Source organism: Phlebotomus papatasi, chromosome 2, assembly GCF_024763615.1.
Source record: "Phlebotomus papatasi isolate M1 chromosome 2, Ppap_2.1, whole genome shotgun sequence".
Classification (NCBI taxonomy): Eukaryota; Metazoa; Arthropoda; class Insecta; order Diptera; family Psychodidae; genus Phlebotomus; species Phlebotomus papatasi.
In genome coordinates this window covers 62,085,614-62,102,997 of record NC_077223.1, presented here as the reverse complement: position 1 = coordinate 62,102,997, position 17,384 = coordinate 62,085,614, and the positions used below count along the sequence as shown (strand labels likewise).

General features: G+C 32.8%; 2 protein-coding genes across 3 annotated transcripts in view; one reads left to right on the top strand and one right to left on the bottom strand.

Annotated features, from left to right (window-relative positions):
* LOC129802008 (hemocytin) overlaps positions 1 to 17,384 on the top strand; it is a 103,906-nt gene that overhangs the window by 42,106 nt on the left and 44,416 nt on the right. The gene's annotated exons all lie outside the window — the stretch shown is intronic.
* LOC129802010 (uncharacterized) lies at positions 3,792 to 5,934 on the bottom strand. The gene is made up of 2 exons (XM_055847543.1): positions 5,639 to 5,934; positions 3,792 to 5,583 (listed from the first exon to the last, which is right to left on the bottom strand). Exons 1-2 carry the CDS (start codon positions 5,895 to 5,897, stop codon positions 5,162 to 5,164), a joined length of 681 nt encoding a protein of 226 aa, XP_055703518.1. The 5' UTR covers positions 5,898 to 5,934; the 3' UTR covers positions 3,792 to 5,161.

Genomic DNA, 17,384 nt, shown 5'->3' with positions numbered 1-17,384 from the left:
TTTCAAATATTTTGACAGGGCTAAAATATTTTGCTCATGTGGATAAGGCTTTAGTTTTGAAATTTGGTTCCTTGTGCTTAAAAAAAATAGTACTGTATTTATGAAGAAAAAATCTCTGTCCAACTTGTACCGGCGAATTATCCAACTTTTACCACTATGTCCAAATTGTATCACTTTACCCTAGAGAAAATTTTTTATCAAAAATTATGGAAGTGCCGAAGACGTCTCATATGGAATTACATGTACATATTTTCAGAATCTCTCTCTCTCTTGGAACATTATAAATTGAAACCCGTTGATGCTCTTTTCTATCCACACCAAGATGGATTATTGCAGAATTTTCTGCAGCAATTTTCAAAAAAAAAGTATAAAATTCATCAGTGCTTTGAGTAAGGCAAAAGAGCGCATAATTATTCAGAAATCCAACAAACACAATAGAAAATATCACTTAAATCCTCTTTTCCCTTGAAGCATCAACCATTGAGGGTAGATCTGTAAATTACAGTGAATTTCCTGTGAAATTGCTGGAATATTTTGTGAGTCTTTGGGGACACAAAAAGCCACTGGGAGGGTATTTTTGCGGAACATTCTATTGGACTTTTATCTCCTTTTATCCCCTCAAATGGGACAGGAATAAAATAGAGTCGGTGAAAATGACATGGGTAATGTCTTTTGCTGGGGGAAAATTCAACAATTGTACTGCCATAAATCGTAAAATCCTTTCGACAATTCTCTTCTGCATTTAATTTTGGAAAATTCATGACTTCACACCATTTGCTCATTATATTTAAATACAAGTACTTTATTATAGTTTAATTGGATTATTTTTGCCATTTGATTAGTCTTTTGTGTACCAGAATAGTGGAATTTTTTTTTTCGTGAAAAATGATATTTCTGTATTTACATAAGTCTTGGGTGGGTGTTATCTTGTCTAAGATAAAAACAGATTGCGCGAATGAATTTGTGGGTAAGAATAAAGAGCTTCGTGATTTAGCGAGAGGGTCTTCTTATCATTTTATATATTTGCTAAAGTGTTGCTAAAGAATGATACAATGACTTTATTAATTATACACCGAAGGTGTGAAGATGAAGAATCTTGAACAAAGATATTATTTATATTATTGTTAAAACCGCTAGGCATGATACATATTCCAAAAATGCTTGAAAAGCCCTGAAGAGTGGATGAAAAACTAAAAATTAGATTTATCACGCGTTCAATTTAAATCAATATACAAAACTTTGAATTTTTTTTTAAAAAAATGTGTTGTTGTCAAATTAAACGTTAATAATTTATTACACATGTATTTTTTAAATACTATTTTCAAGAAAATTTCCCCTATCATTGTATGCAAAAACGTCAATAAAAAAGCCCCTTTTGACGGAAATTGCTTCTAGTGTGTAAACGCCATTAGTTTGTTAGTCATAAAATCACTTAGACTATAAGCCTATGAGCTTATTTTTAAAGGAATAAATAGGGAAACTAGCAAAAATCAAACAAATAATTTAAGGGTGAAATTATATTTTTTCGTATATTGAATTAAGACTATTTTAACCCAAAAAATAATATAAGAAAGTTCTATAATAAACTTTATTCTTGATTTTGTTACAATTTTTATAATTTTCAATCATTTTATAGTCAAAGTTGTTTAAACTCTGAACTTCAGGGTATTAGTAAATGATATCTAAGGTAATTTTTCAGATTTCGTTGGAAAATTAACTTATTTCCAGTATAATGCTCCTCGGGAATGAGCAAAAAGGCATTCAAAAATTATAATAAAATTGTTGGAGAGCACTAAAATTATAACAGTCAATAGGGAATTCGAAATAGTTAATAAAATATTTCATTTTGATCAATAAATAACGATAAATGGATCATAAATCACTTTAAATAATTCCGCACTATTTATAGAAATTATCAAAAATTTGTTTCGAGTGAAATTGTTGAAAATTGAATCCCCTTTATAAATAATTCCAGTAGTATATATGGGGGATGCGAACCTATTTTTATCAAATAGAAATTTGTTAATTAAATATGTACTCTTTTTAAAATCACTTTTTATTTCCAATTTATTTTAATTAATTTATTTTTTGTAAATTATTTTCCAAATACCAAACCCTTACTAAAACCTTACTATTTGTATGGTTAATCTAATTTGTTTTCGCATTCTAAATCTGCTATTTGTTTTTCTTTTAAACTTGAGGTAAAATGCCTTTCTAAGACTTCATATTTTCCGCATACATCCATTTGGTCCTTGATCAGTTAATGCACTAGAAATAGCATTTGTACATTTGACTTCATAAAATTTGATCAAGTTCATAAGAAAATGATTTATGACACAATTTAATTGTTAATAATATTTTTTAATAACGTTTCTTATGCAAAACAATACGCAATGAATATTTAGTAAAACATAAGAAGTTTTACGATTAGGGGAAAGCTCTCAGGTTTCGCACATACTCTGGCTTCGAACACTTGATCCTTTTCCCATATTCTTTCCATATTGCTTTTCCAGAAAATATGTGACTTAATACTACCTTTTAAGATTATATTGCCATAGGTCAGTTCACTAAAGAAATATAGAAAAAATTTGAAATATTTAAAGTAAGACTGTGTGTGAAACTTGAAAGCCTTCCCCTACTGAAAAAAAAACACTTTACACTTTGAGTTAATTTCCTTTCATTCATTCATGTACGTTCAAATGGTTTTAGATGGAAATAAATAATTTACAGCTTCCGCAAAGAACATTTATGTTCAATTTCCACTGATTTTCTCAATAGAAATTCCATAGAAATGTATGAAAAATCAGATAAAACCACTTAGAAATTGCATTCACTGCAATATGTTCTTTCCTTTTGCTAGCAACAGAAATTGCAGAATTGCTGAAATATCTTTGTTTTCAAAAGTCGTAATTTTTTTCTCAGTGTGTTTACCTCCTTAAGCCCAAAATGCTTCTTCATTAACTTTCTCAACGGTGCGAAATTTCTATGGCCAAGTATATGGTATTGTTAAATAAAGTTTACATGGGACAAAATTGATTATTCTGTGGAAGGAGAGAAGATTGAGATGCCAGAAAATTTACATAAAACCTGCAATTGCAGTTTTCTTTTTATTTCTTTTCCTTGCGGATAAATTGTGACTGACGGTGAATTTATTTCTTGGCTGTCGCCTACGGGATGCAAACCAGGAAGTTCCCTGTGGTTGTGGTATCTTGTGGCAAACTAAGCAAATTCTTTGACTCCAACATGCCTGGGATTTTTCCAGAATTTCTCCATGAGGCTTGAGGGCGGGTGTGTAGTTGAATTTATTATGAAATTGAGATTCGCCCAGGAGAATCACGTCACATGAATTTAATAATGCTGACGAATTTTCCACCACCTTTTGCCGAGGAGATTTTGGCTAAAGCTCCAACTGCACATTACCATGGATGGCACCGAAGCTTCAGGATGTGACACACGAAGCTCTTGCCAGAAATGAAATCTTCCTGCCCCAATCCCCTCAGTTTTGTTCTGTGAACACAAATTGTGGGAGGAATAACAAGATGTTCTGTATTATTATTATTATTATTTTTCATAGATTTGATTTAGGTATAGTTGCGGGATTTGAGTATAGAAATATTCAATGTAGGAAGCAGTAAGGCTCCTTTGAATGTGGGGCAACTTTGATATTGGGTTTTCATCTATTTTTAAATAAAATTGAGCCTTATGGGCCATTTCCATTGAGAAAAATTTCAGATTTTTATAATTCTCAATTCATAAAAGCTTGCGAAAAAGCCCACTTTTGAATTCGAATATTTTTGACATTTGTTTGTTTTTGTTTTGATATCTAACCTAATTGATAAAAATGAGTCGAAACCTTCGTGAATTGTGTGAAATATCAATCAGAGCGTATCTTCAATTGCTTGATATGCAAATAGAGGACAGTGAAAGGAAAAGAAAGAAGAGTTGTTGGGTTCGTCCCATATTAAGGTTGAGAAAGGATCTTGGTCACGAAGAGACACTGGTCCGGGAAATGAGTAATCGAGATCCTGAATGGTATTTTATGTACTTCCGAATGGATTGCGACCAGTTTGAGTGGATTCTGAAACGTCTGAGACCAGTCTTGGAAAGAAAATACGTAGTTCGTGAACCGCTAAGTGCAAAACTCAGGCTTATGGTGACTCTCAGGTGATTTGAACTCATAATTCGTCTTTCTTGTTTAACACTTTAATACACCTGCCTAGATTTCTGGCGACAGGAGATTCTTACTTTACTCTGGCTATCTGCTACCGTATTGGTATATCAACAGTATGCAAGATCATCCAAGAAGTTTGTGTTCTGCTAAACGCTCATCTAGCCCACTATGCGTTTCCTCCTCTAACAGAATCCACTTGGAAAACGGTTTCTGATGAATTTGCCGTCAATTGGAATTTCCCACACACATGCGGTGCCATCGATGGTAAACATGCAAAAATCAGAGCACCAAATAATAGTGGATCCCTCTACTGGTGCTACAAGGGATATTTCAGTATTGTGCTCCTTGGTATCGCTGATGCTCATTACAGATTTTTGTATGTTAGCATTGGTTCTTATGGATCTTCTTCGGACGGTGGAATTTTAAAGGATTCGCAATTAGGACGTATCTTAGAGGCAGGAAAAATTAATTTTCCCAAAAGTTCTCCCATCATTCCAGGAGGAGAAAATATTCCCTACTTTTTCGTTGGAGATGAAGCATTTGGACTGCGAGAATGGTGTCAAGTTCCCTATGCTGGAAGATTTTTGGGTCAAGACTACCAAAACTTTAATATGAGGCTTTCCAGAGCTCGACGTGTCATTGAAAATGCATTCGGAATCTTAAGTGCGCGATGGCGCATTTTTCATCGTACTATTTGTGCAGCTCCAGAAACAGTAGATTCCATGATACAAGCTACTGTGACTCTCCACAATTTGCTGTGCACTAGTAACAAGCACAATTATGCGCCGCCAAAATACACTGATAGGGAGCAGAATGGTAGATTAATCGAAGGAGAGTGGAGGGAAGAAGTTCGAGGATCAATATTGCAAGACATTCCTGCAAATATTCACATTGGGTCTCACAACTACACTAGGAATGCCAGTCGTATCAGAGATTACTTGAAGGACTATGTAAAGGGCAATAGGATTTGATAAAGAAAAAAAAACACAACTACATTTTTTTCTTCTCTATTTCCTCAATAGTTTCATTCAGCATTGCAAATCCTTCAATCATTTTTTCTTTGCTCCAATTAAGAAATCTCATTTTAACGTAGTCTGCATAGGCCTGTGCCATCCTTTCTTCTGTATTCTTCGGGTCATTTGATGTTGTTTGCGATGTTGTTAGGATCTCAGTAATTTTATTGATGAAGGTTCGCCTCTCATCTTCATATGTTTTTGCATTTGCCCTGGCTTTCTTCGTTGCTATCGGAAATTCATTTTCCAATGGACGTTTTTGCTGATTTTTTTGACACATGTTTTTGGAGGCTCCGGGAATTTGGTTCTCAGTTACAAGTGTTTGCTGTTGGCAGGATATATCTGGGTCAAGAACGGCCACGTGATCCTCTTCTGGGTGAATATTTTGTGATCGTCCATCTTAAAAAAAAGAGAGGAATTGAGTGAAACGCGAGAAAAAAAAATTTTTTCTCACCAAAGCTCGAAGGAAATTCTTCTGCCATCTCATCATCAAGTGAACAAGGAACATCTGAATTCCTTTCCAAATTAGTTTCTGGTACGTTTATGATACTTGGGCTCTCCTGGATCGTACTGCATACATCAAGGACATCTAATTGTTCGAAAACTGGACGTCTTTCCAAAGTTTTGTCCAGGAACCTCATTATTGGAAGAAGCTCCCAATCTTTTGTGTTGTATTTTCTCTTCATCCCTCCACTGGACCCTGATTTCGGCATTTCTTGTTTCACCTTCCTTTTTTCTCTGGCGTATTTCATTCTGAGTGCTTCCCAACACTTTAAAACCTCCTCTGGACTTTTGCCCAAGTCCTGTCCTATGTCCTGCAAAACTTTATCCGTATACACCGTAAGTCGGTATTGTGGGCAAGCTGTATCCCACACACACGGTCGTTCACGCACTGCATGCACTATTTTCTCCATCTCAAGAATACTGAAGCACTTCATTGTCACGCTTTGGGTTTTCACTGACAATTGAAAACAACCAATATTGATGAGAATTTATTCAATTGGCATGCAAGTGTCGGAAGAAAACTCGTTGGATGGCGCTGTACCCGATAGGAACAGAGGGGAAAACGGTTCACAATTTTTATTTTTAAGCTTTTATGAGAAAAAGTTCAACCAAATTGAACTTTTTCTCATAAAAGCACAATTTTTTTCATATGGACTTGAAAATTTTCCAACAAATTTCTTGAAAAATTTCTCAATGGAAATGGCGCATTATCATGATAAAATTTAGCTGCACAAGAAGATTGAGAATTTAAATTACATTATAATTTGGTTGAATTTCATTTAAAAATAGGAGAAAAATCACAATTTCAAAACTGCCCCATATTTAAAGGTGCCCCTCCCCCTAGCATTGAAAAATTTTCAATTATGTTAACCTTGATTGTAAAATTTTATTTCAATCCAGAATGGTAACATGTATCATCAAATTCACCTGTTCACAATAAATTTGAACTGATTAATAAATTCTCTTAATTTTCTTTCTTTTGGAGTCTGACAGGAAACTTTATGCTCTCATCTCTTCCGGTGTTCGTCAGAAGGATATTCCTCTTTCAAATTAAAAGAATCTGGTTTTTCTCCAAAGCTTTCAACCCTTGGTATGGGTCTTCTTCAGTGGGTCAATTTAGAAACTTTTAAAAATTTGAAGACGTTAGACGCTTTTCAAATTTTCAATAGTTTCTAAATTCTGAAGAAGACCCATACCAAGGGTTGAAAGCTTTGGAGAAAAACCAGATTCTTTTAATTTGAAAGAGGAATATCCTTCTGACGAACACTGGAAGAATTGTTAGTATAAATTCTCTTAAGTTCTTCCAAAATAGTCTATAAGAAATAGAGTTAATTTTCGGATAAAAATTAGGTATCGATTGATAACCGGTTCATTACCTGTTCAGAAAACCAATTGAAACCATTTATAGAGATCTAAAACTCTAAAATCCTCAAGTTTTTTCCCCAAAAAAGGGAAATATTGAAAACTATTCGGCCTCTGCCCTACGCCCTTTAAAGTTAATCTTGAAACTTAACTTTATTTACAAGCAACTCAATATTAAATTCAGTTACAATAAGTGTTCTATCCCGTTTTCTGATTAGATGAAGCTTAGAGTGCTCTACACTACATCCTATCAAGCTCGAATCAAATAAGAAAAAGCGAAAGGATTAAAGAATTTTATAAATATTTAAATAAATATGGCTGTTAATTTAATAAGAAATCTAAAAAAAAAATCCTTGGTAATTACTTGGATACGTGTTTTACAAATCTAGGAAAATCTTTTCTGATTGCAACTCTGATGGTTTTACGCCATATATAAAATCCCTTAGCTGCAGCGTCACCCAAAATATCTACATTTAGATGTACATATCAATGAGGTGTCTTATTCCAGAATATCCCTGAATTTTCCACCAGGCAATCCTCTAATTGTCGTATTAGGAAAAACGACTTTATCGTATCGCAATGCAAGAAACGACTGAGATAATAGTTGTGGTAGATGCAAAAGACATGGAAAATCGTGTGAATGGCAAACAATAAAATCAAATATATTTTCTTCCTCTTTCACTATTTTCGCGATTCTGGATGATATTTTTTGTGTCCTCGGCTCGATTTACATGGAAATTTCATCCATGCACTGACATGGTCTATTGAGTTCTGAAAGATACTTCTATTGAGACGTCGCGCGTCGCAATTGCTGTTCCATTGGTAAAAAAAAAACCTAATGGTGCTGGAAGGAAAATTGCTTCAATTATTGATGACGTATTTTGCACCAATTCTCTAAATGTGTTCTGTGTCTGACAACAGATTCATGAATTAATTCACAACTTCTAACATTGATACAAATTTGATGAGAATATTGGCTCTTTTGATGCCTCTGACTTTGATTTATGAGCACAAATTTTAATTCTCAAGCCAGCAATTATCATTTTCATCGCATAAATTGCAGATGGATTAATAAAAAGTTGGATGCAACACCCTCTTTCACCTCCTTTTTAACCTTCTTGGGAGAGAACTTGTCGATCGACGTCAAGATCATTATCATCGTTCTTGTGGAGATCATAAAAGACCACTTCTTTTATTTGTTCAACTCTATTAACGACGGCAAGTGGAGCGAAATCTGGATTTTCCAGTGATAAATACATAACTTTGATGGCTTTTTATCGCAATACCATTGTCGGCCGATATATCGCAATCGTGGATCAATCGGCCGCGGAATTTGCATGGATACAAGAGAGAAATTCAGACCAGAAAAGATGATTGGCAGAAAAGGCCAAGAATAGCTTTATTGAATTGTCAGAAAGAAACATTTCTTCACAATGGAATTACCAGCCTCTTCATCAAAAATTTGAGTTGAAGTAGATTTCAGTACACAATGTTTTCAGGAACGTTAATGAAGTCTTAAAGTAGTCAATACAATTGGTCATGGCTGAAGGTAAATACCGAAAAATATAGGTTAAATTACAACTCTTCATATTCCATTAAAGTGGCTTATAAGTAATTTTATTCAGTTCTTATTGCAGATCTTTTAGATCAGGAAAAGAATTATGAAAACACATTCCTTTCTTAAAAAAAAGTATGGCATAGTCTGTCCCGCTCTTTCGCACTGAATATCACAACAAATCGAATTTAGTTCAATCCAATTTTAATAGCGAATTTTGATTTCATGAAAATTTCTGGATCCAAAAGGTGTCCAGGAAGCATAATAGCTCCTGCACGCCTTTTAGATCAGGAAAACTTCATAAAGTGAAAATTCACATTTTTTTCTTTCTTAAAAGTTTTGCATCCTACTTTTTTGCACTCTTCTTATACTTTTGAAGATCAGACCAAATTAAATTTAGCTCAGTCCAATTTTGAGACCGAAAAAGTGGGGGAGACTTATGTAAACCTTTTGAGAAAAAGGGACACAAATTTTGATTTCATGGAATTTGACCGAGGTCAAAGGTGTATCGAAGCCATAGGAATATTAATTCACTTAACCTAATTTGCTCTACAAAAATAAAATTGTGTCACTTTGAAGTTTAAATCGCTAAAGATATGACTATAATCGGAGACAGCCAAAATCCCAAAGCCAAAATCCCGAAAGGCCCAAAATCCTGAAAGCCAAAATCCCGAAAGCCAAAATCCCGAATGTTCGAAATCCCGAAAGTTCATATTCAGTAGATCCAAATTGTAATACATCGGTGGCAGCCAAAATCCCGAAAGCCAAAATCCCGAAAGCCGAAATCCCGAATGCCAAAATCCCGAACGCCAAAATCTCTAAAAGGCCAAAATCCAGAAAGCCAAAATCCCGAATGTTTAAAATTGTAAAAGGGATGAAATTGTATGGAGGAAGTTTTTTAGAATAATTTCCCAAGACACGGAAAATTTCCCTTAGCCTCCAGCAAGCGCAGATGCAATAGTGGGAGCATCTATGACATTTTTAAAAATTCGAAATTTTGGCTTTCGATATTTTGACCCATTCCGGATTATGCCTTTCGGAATTTTGGCGTTCGGGAATTTAGCTTTCGGGATCTTGCTTTTCGGGATTTTCACTGGGACCAGAGTATAATTTATACAATAGCTCAGTATCATTTATATAAAAAACAAATTACCCTAATGACAGTTGTTTACCACGTCAAAACCCTAACGAAAATTTTATTGAAATATTTTTGACATCTTCTCAAATTTCATTTAAATCAATCTTGTACCACTTCTTCATGTATTGACTAATTTTCTCCCAATTTTCTTGATATTTGAAAATTAGGTGAACTGAATTCAAATCGCTTTTCGTGATTAATTTGGGAAAATGATTGGAGATTTTAAAAAGAAAATTAGGTAAGCTTTTTGTAAGTCAACCTACGCAAACCTTTCTCCATTTTACAAAATTTACACTAAAAGGTAACCCTATCCCCTTACCTACATGGAATTTGGTATTCTTCATTATTAAATTTAAATGAGAATACCGTAATTTTCATAATCGCAACCAAAAATTCGTTTCTTTTACATAGTGAATGAAACCACGTATGGAACTATATAAAAACTCCTTACTTCTTTCATATCAGAAAGAAAACATTTTTTATTTAATGCTTTCTCTTATTGTAAGATGCTTTTTTGATAATAAATTTTGTTTAAATTGAAAAAAAGAAATAACAAAATTTATTGCAAAATTTCATAAGACTTAAAAAATCCACATTTCGATATTATTATTCTCAAAATTTTATGAGAATTTTTATTATCTCAACGCGGGCATTATTTATTAAGCTTCAAAATGGAATATTGTAATATAATACTAATATTTTTTAAATTAGGGTAAAAGATAAAGTTTTCCACTGTGCTGCACTTGCACCCCATGGGAAGTGCATTAAAAATATCACTTTTCTGTGTTTTTCATTCAGACCTTTTCTACCCTAAGAGTAGACAATGTGATATTACTGTATGCTCCCGAAGCCATATTTCATGTAAAAGATAGTAGAGAAAAGAATGTGTAAAAGAATAACAAACTCCTGTCGCTGAGTTTTATCGAGCCAACAATGATTAATACCGTGCCAAGAGCTAAACTTTTTGTATGCACTTTTTTTCACACAAACAAAAACTTTCTGCTTGAAAAAGTTGGTGCAATTTTGCAAAAAGAAGTACTCTTATGTGAAAAAAGTGGCGCCACAAAAAAAGAGCGGCTTGTTCGTGTGTCAAAAGAGGATTCCATGTACTCTGTTATTTTGTGGTGCACCAAATTGATTTGTGCCGATGCATCGTTATGCAACAGTGAGCAAGAAAAATTATTGCGGGAATTGGTGTGGAAAACTAAAATGCTGCTGGGGAGCGTCCATGTCTTGTGTAGATTCCGATTTTGGCGCCATGGAGATTGATTGCATAATGACCTTCAGACCTGGAATTGGGGTTGAGACTTAAACGTAGTTAATGGTGATTATCCCTAACAAAGTCATGTCTGATTTAATTAAATGCTACATAAAGCATTGTTACTACCTAAGTGGCACCCCTTGGCCAAAGGCATGACATTTCGTCGACGGGAAGTCGTCGTTTGAAGTTTTATTGTATTTGATCTTACATCGGCAGAATGACTAAAATTTGACTAGTTTGCAAAGAATAAAAGTGACCATTAATTATGACATCCTTTACTACTCTGAAAAACAAAAGTTTTGTCAAATTAGCAAGACAAGTTTGTCAAAAGGATGTTCTTCCATACAAACTATGGAAAAGTTTCGGCCAAGTGGATCTTTTTAAAAGTTTGTCAAAAGGATGTTTTCCCATATAAAATGCGAGAAAAAGTTTTGTCAAATTGGTAAATAACATCCTTTTGACAAAATTTGAACAAAGTCCATTTGTTCATTTAACAAAACTTTTTGTTTTCAGAGTACCGTAAAAAACTAGCCATCGAATATTACGAAGCCAATATACATAGATAAATATTTCCTTTTCAATTAGTCCCTTTTTATTTATTTTTCTCACAATTCAACTCGTTCATCAGAAAATATTACAGGGGATGAAATGCTCAACACAAATTTGGAGAAGAATTAAAAAAAAACCACACATTTTTATTTAAAAATATAGGCAAGGTTATCTATACTCTACGCAGGCACGGATTTTGCACCTCAACTTGAATTGTCCATTCAGGAGAAACATTGGCACATTTTGATTACTGTGCAAATCCTATATTGTAAATAATTGCAAACCTTCTGTCGGACAAAACGACAAATTTATTGTGAAAATGCTATATTTCTACATAAACCCCATAATTCATAGTATTATTCGAAAAATAATGTGAGATGTGTTTAAAATAATATAGTCACTCTATTAAGGTCGCATATAGAGAAAAGTGCAGTACTTTGGAACGATAGGGGCAAGCTTCGGAATACTCATCTTGTATGCTCTTAATCAATCTGACCCATGGCAATATAGGGCAAGTGTGCCAAATTCCGGCCAGCTTGCAATTTCGGCCATATTGTTAATTCCTCTAATTATGTCTCCGGCAGACCTTTTAGATCAGGAAAATTTCATAAAGTCGAAATTCGAATCCCTTTTCTTCTCACATGCTTTGTATATGTCTATCTCATTTTCTCGCACTCTTCTTCTTCTCTTAAACATCACACCAAATTCAATTTAGCTCAATCGAATTTGGTATGCGAAAGAATGAGATAGTCATGTGCAAAACATGTGAGAACGAAAGGGACGCGAATTTCGACTTTGTAAAATTTTCCTGATCTAAAAGGTGTGCCGGAGCCATTATCCATGAATTTTTAGCTTTTGCATTCTTTTGAGATTGTACAATGCAAAAGAATAACAAAAAATGTCGTTTTGACGAGCAAGATGATCTGAGAAAGACATTTAAAGAATTATGGAAGGGCAAAGACCTATGAGAATGAAGATGGCCGAAATAGGCCACCAATGCTATGTCTACATTTTTATTCATTTTAAAATGTATTAAGAATGATTTTAGAGAAAATAAAGATGATAACCTGTCTGCAAGATTTCAAGCAACACTCCTTATAAAAGAGTAACAAAAATATTCAATTTTTATTAAAAATATTACATTTCAAGCTTGAGACTTTGTCGCTTATATGCAACTATGCCGAAATTTGGCACACTTACCCTATACCGTACACAGAAAAAAATATTTCGTAAAATTCTTCGTAAATATTTGTGAATTCCTGCTGGGGATTTATGAAATGTTCATAAATTGTATAACTCACTAAAAAGTTCGTAAAAGTTTGCACTTTTCACAAACATTGTTTGTAAGATGACCAGACCACTTGACGAGAATTTTTGTTCTTTCACAAACATTTGTTCGCAAATGTTTGTAAACACACAGAAAAATCTTCGTAATAATTTGTCATTTGTTCGTAAAGTTTTGCCAGACAAACCAAAATATACAAACAAATGTTTATACAATAACAAAAATGGCTCGTGAAGTGATCATGTTACGAACAATGTTTGTGAAAAAAAGTTCATGCTTTTACGAACTTGTTTATGGATTATACGATTTATAATCATTTCATAAGTCCCCAGTAGGAATTCATAAATATTGACGAACAATTTTACGGAATATTTTTTCTGTGTAGATGCGGGTAAATACAAAAAAAAATTAAAAAATATATCAACATTTTTTAATGTTAATTTTACATGTTTTTAAGGGTAAAATTAGCATGAAAAAGGGTAACTTTAACCCCTAATACACCTAAAAAGTATAATATTTACCCCGATTTCGGATCAATACTTCAGGGTAAAATAAACATTTCCGGAATGTTATTTTAACTTTTTCGGATTTCTCTCAGTGTGGCTATTCGTGAAATTTAGCACTTAAGGATAGTCTTCACCGATCGGACATAGTATTTAGAATAAAAAGGGTCAAATGTCAGAGTTATCGAGAACATAGAAACAACTAAGTTGTCCAATGCCTTGACTCATACAAAGGTACTGCATTGTACCCTTTATAGTCACAATAATATTACTTTAAGCATGAACGCTTCCACTCGTATGACTTTCAAGAGCTTCAGTATGATTAAATCAATGTTCCGGGCTTGTCTTTTCTTGGTTGTGGGAACTATTTTTGCTACATGGGTAGCAGAATTAGTAATCTAAAGAACAGTCGAATGGAAAAACTGAAGTAGTATTTTTATGAAAAATATTATTTTTGTCATAAGTGCAATAAAAATAATCACGAGAAGATTACAGGTATGACAATCCTAATTATGATGTGAATTTTAACACTTTAAGGTTATGTAAAGAAAGTTTTGAGTGGAGTTTGAATTAGAACCACATCGCACTGATGCTTCCCCAATATTATCGTATTATATTAACTTGCACGATAAATTCCTTCTATTTAACAATAAATTATAATGATATCTGTATAATACGCTATCAAACTTTATGAATTTCTTAAAATATGCAAGTAATATATTTCTTAGTGTTTAAATTTTAATTTTTTCCTCTTTTCCAAGTAAAATTTGTTGATCGAGCTCGCTAGGAAAAATAACCAAAAACGATCGGTAGGTTTAATCTTAAATTAAGGGTAATCACATTTCACATTTGAGGACCTTTACCATAATAATCATTTTAAATTTAAGTTATATAGGAATTTATACAAAATTTTCTTATAACCACTCACGAATCTAAATTTTAAAGAGAAAATCCGTGTATTTCTGCTTATCCTCAAGTCTTTAATGACCTTAAAAGTCATTTCATCTTTTCGGTGATCATCACTTCTCGCCGACACAATCCTCTCACCTGGATGACCTTCTCCCGTGAAGTTGCACTCGCAAAATTGTGTGCTTTTGCGCATACAATGCCAAAACACGATGTGTAAACAATCGAGAGTCTAAAGATATTGCGCCTTCATTGAGAAACTCACACTTCCCAATGGATATTTTTAGCCACTTTGCTATCATCTAAAAATTTGGCAGTTTTTCTGGAATTCTTTACTGCAAGTTACCTTGTGTCTTTCTTAAACAAACATTTCGTAAATATTTACTGTTTCAAATTAAATTTTGTTAAAATATCAAATCTTACGTAAAACTTTGATAAAAGTCGTCAAATTTATAACATTTTGAATAGTATCCAATAATTCAAAACGATATACCTCAACAAAAAAATCACATAAAAATCAATATTAAAGAAATATTTTTAGGTCTCTGTAATTTCAATCTTTGAAGAACTTTATGTAAACGCAGAGAGCAGAAATCCGTGGGAAATTTCTTTTACTTCTCAGTATTTTTTTGGTATGTACAGAAAGTTGAGAAAAGATGGTTGAATTAGCATTTGAATATAATTTCAGACTCTCACCCTCCACAGTTTCTATTATTAAATATATCTAACTCTGCAGCAGAAAAATCAGCTGATGATCGAACGTAAAATACATAAACAGAATTCTCCAAATTCCCGCAGAGTGCTATTTATTCTAGGGGCGAATAAATTGCTTAATTGTCAAAGAAATTTTTGGTTTTCTTTTAATAATTTATTGCTTGAATTAGTAAATTCACTTATTTTTATAATTAGTACACTTATAATCTTCTAGGTGAACTTTTAAATACTTTTTATTAATTTTTTATGTTTTATAAACCTAACTGGCTAGAGACCTTTTGCAATAGAAATTTTTACTATTTTAATTCATCATTTTAAAGATTTTGAAAAGTGTATTACAACCATGGAATATTTTGATTTTTAATGTTTCTTTCTGTGTTAACCCATTCCTAACCATTGTATTATACATCATACGCAAATTGAGTGATTTTAGATAATTTATTCCTGTGCAACTTTTATCCGAATTGGTGTCGGGAATGGATTTTTAGTAACTTTAGTTCTTCAATTACTTGGGAAAAATGATCCGACAGAGATGAAAATACATTTTGTTATTGTTTTCTTGCTTCGCGGAAGATCATGCAAATTTTTTCTCAATATGGCGGACGGAAAATTCGACGTCACGTCGAATTTGTTAAAATTGGCCTTCATCCTCTTTCCTGATTTGAATTCTAGTTGCCAATTTGTTTTATTGGATAGTTACTCTATCTAAATCAATAGAGTTTGTAATAAATTAAGGCACAGAATTTAAATTCAGCGACCGTTAATACGTGTGTTTGACAGGGGCTCCCTACGCCCCCATAATAGATAAAAAAAATTCTTTTCAAAAACTTCTTCTATTAATCTGTAGGAAACTAATCCCAAAATATGAACATTCTATCTCAAATATTTGTGGTACATTGACTGAATGAGTTAATAAAATTTATTATTACATAATGCTTTTGAACTATTATACTCTTGAAAACAAAAGTAATGACAGATTCAGGTTTTCAGAATTTTTTGTTTGTTTAATAGCGTCCACCGCCGTATATTATCGTTTAAATTATTTAAGAAATTCCCCATTTCACTAGTATCAAATACCAAAAATATATCCCGTAAAGTATAAAATTTGACGTGTTTTTGCATAATTTGTAAATACGATGAATAATTCTTACCAAACTTATTCCAAATCAGCTAAGCTCCATACTGTTCATTAAAATTTAATTCATGTTACAGACTATTGTTTTGAATATTAATTTGGAAGGTTTGGAAGGTGAGTGCAGTTATATTTCACATAAAAACTTTAAATACTTCTTATTCAAATTATTAAGGACTATAGTAAAACAATTTTAAATCCACTGACATATTTCCATTTTTTTAACAAAATTTTCAAAGATCCAGTATTTTTTGCCTTCTTCCAAGCACAATGCTGTTTTTGCAGTTTCTTCTTAGAACCTGTCTGTCAAAACTTCATGCAAAACCCTACAATATTAGTATTTGTTTCCCTTTTACTTTTCTATTCTTTACAATTTATTTTAAATCTAATAATTTCAGTTTTTAATTTTGATATTTTTTAAATTGCAGTTAGAAACAGAAATATATACCTACTAATTAAAATAGTTTAATAAGTAATTAATTAGTAGAAATGAATGATATAATGGTTTCAAGTATGCAAATCATTTTAATGAATTGAATAAATTTAACTATAATTTTTAATTTAATAATAAAATCAAAGATTATTCTTTTTGACCGGAAATACAATCAAATAATTCAAAAATTTACCGAGTTGAAAGAAATTTCTTGTTAAATTCAAAAGAACCGAACAAGACAGAGCCGACGTTAGTTGAGGGTCGGTCGAAATCTTGAAAACCAAAATCCCAAAAGACAAAATCCCGAGGAAATCGAAATCATGAATTAGTAAGAATGTTATGCCCTAGACACACTTACGACTTAAGCCGAGAGAAGACTTAACGTAATTGTAATCAAAATAATAATTACATTACATTCTCATCAGTTTCCGACTAATCCGTCTCTCGGCTAAAGCCGAGAAACGGCCTAATTAGTTAGAAACTGACGGAATTTTAGTCAAAATCATTATTTTGGTTATAGTTACATTAAGCCGTCTCTCGGCTAAGATAAGCGTGTTGAGTGCGAAATTAAGATTATATTTGAATTCCCAGGGTCAACTTATTGAGGATATGATGAATATTCCAAGCTGCTGTCTCTCGCCATTTAGCGTTTTCACATAGTAAACGCATTTCTTGACCTTTTTGACCTTGTCATATAAGATGAACAAAAAATCTCTGAAATCTAGGGCTATCACCAATGAATTCCTTGGGTCCAAATTAGGGGATACACCAAGTTTCATTGACCAACTCAATTTCGAGGTGGAGGACCTTTCTTGTCAGAGCATTTATAGCTGGAGTTTGATTCTCTAAAAGTGTCTT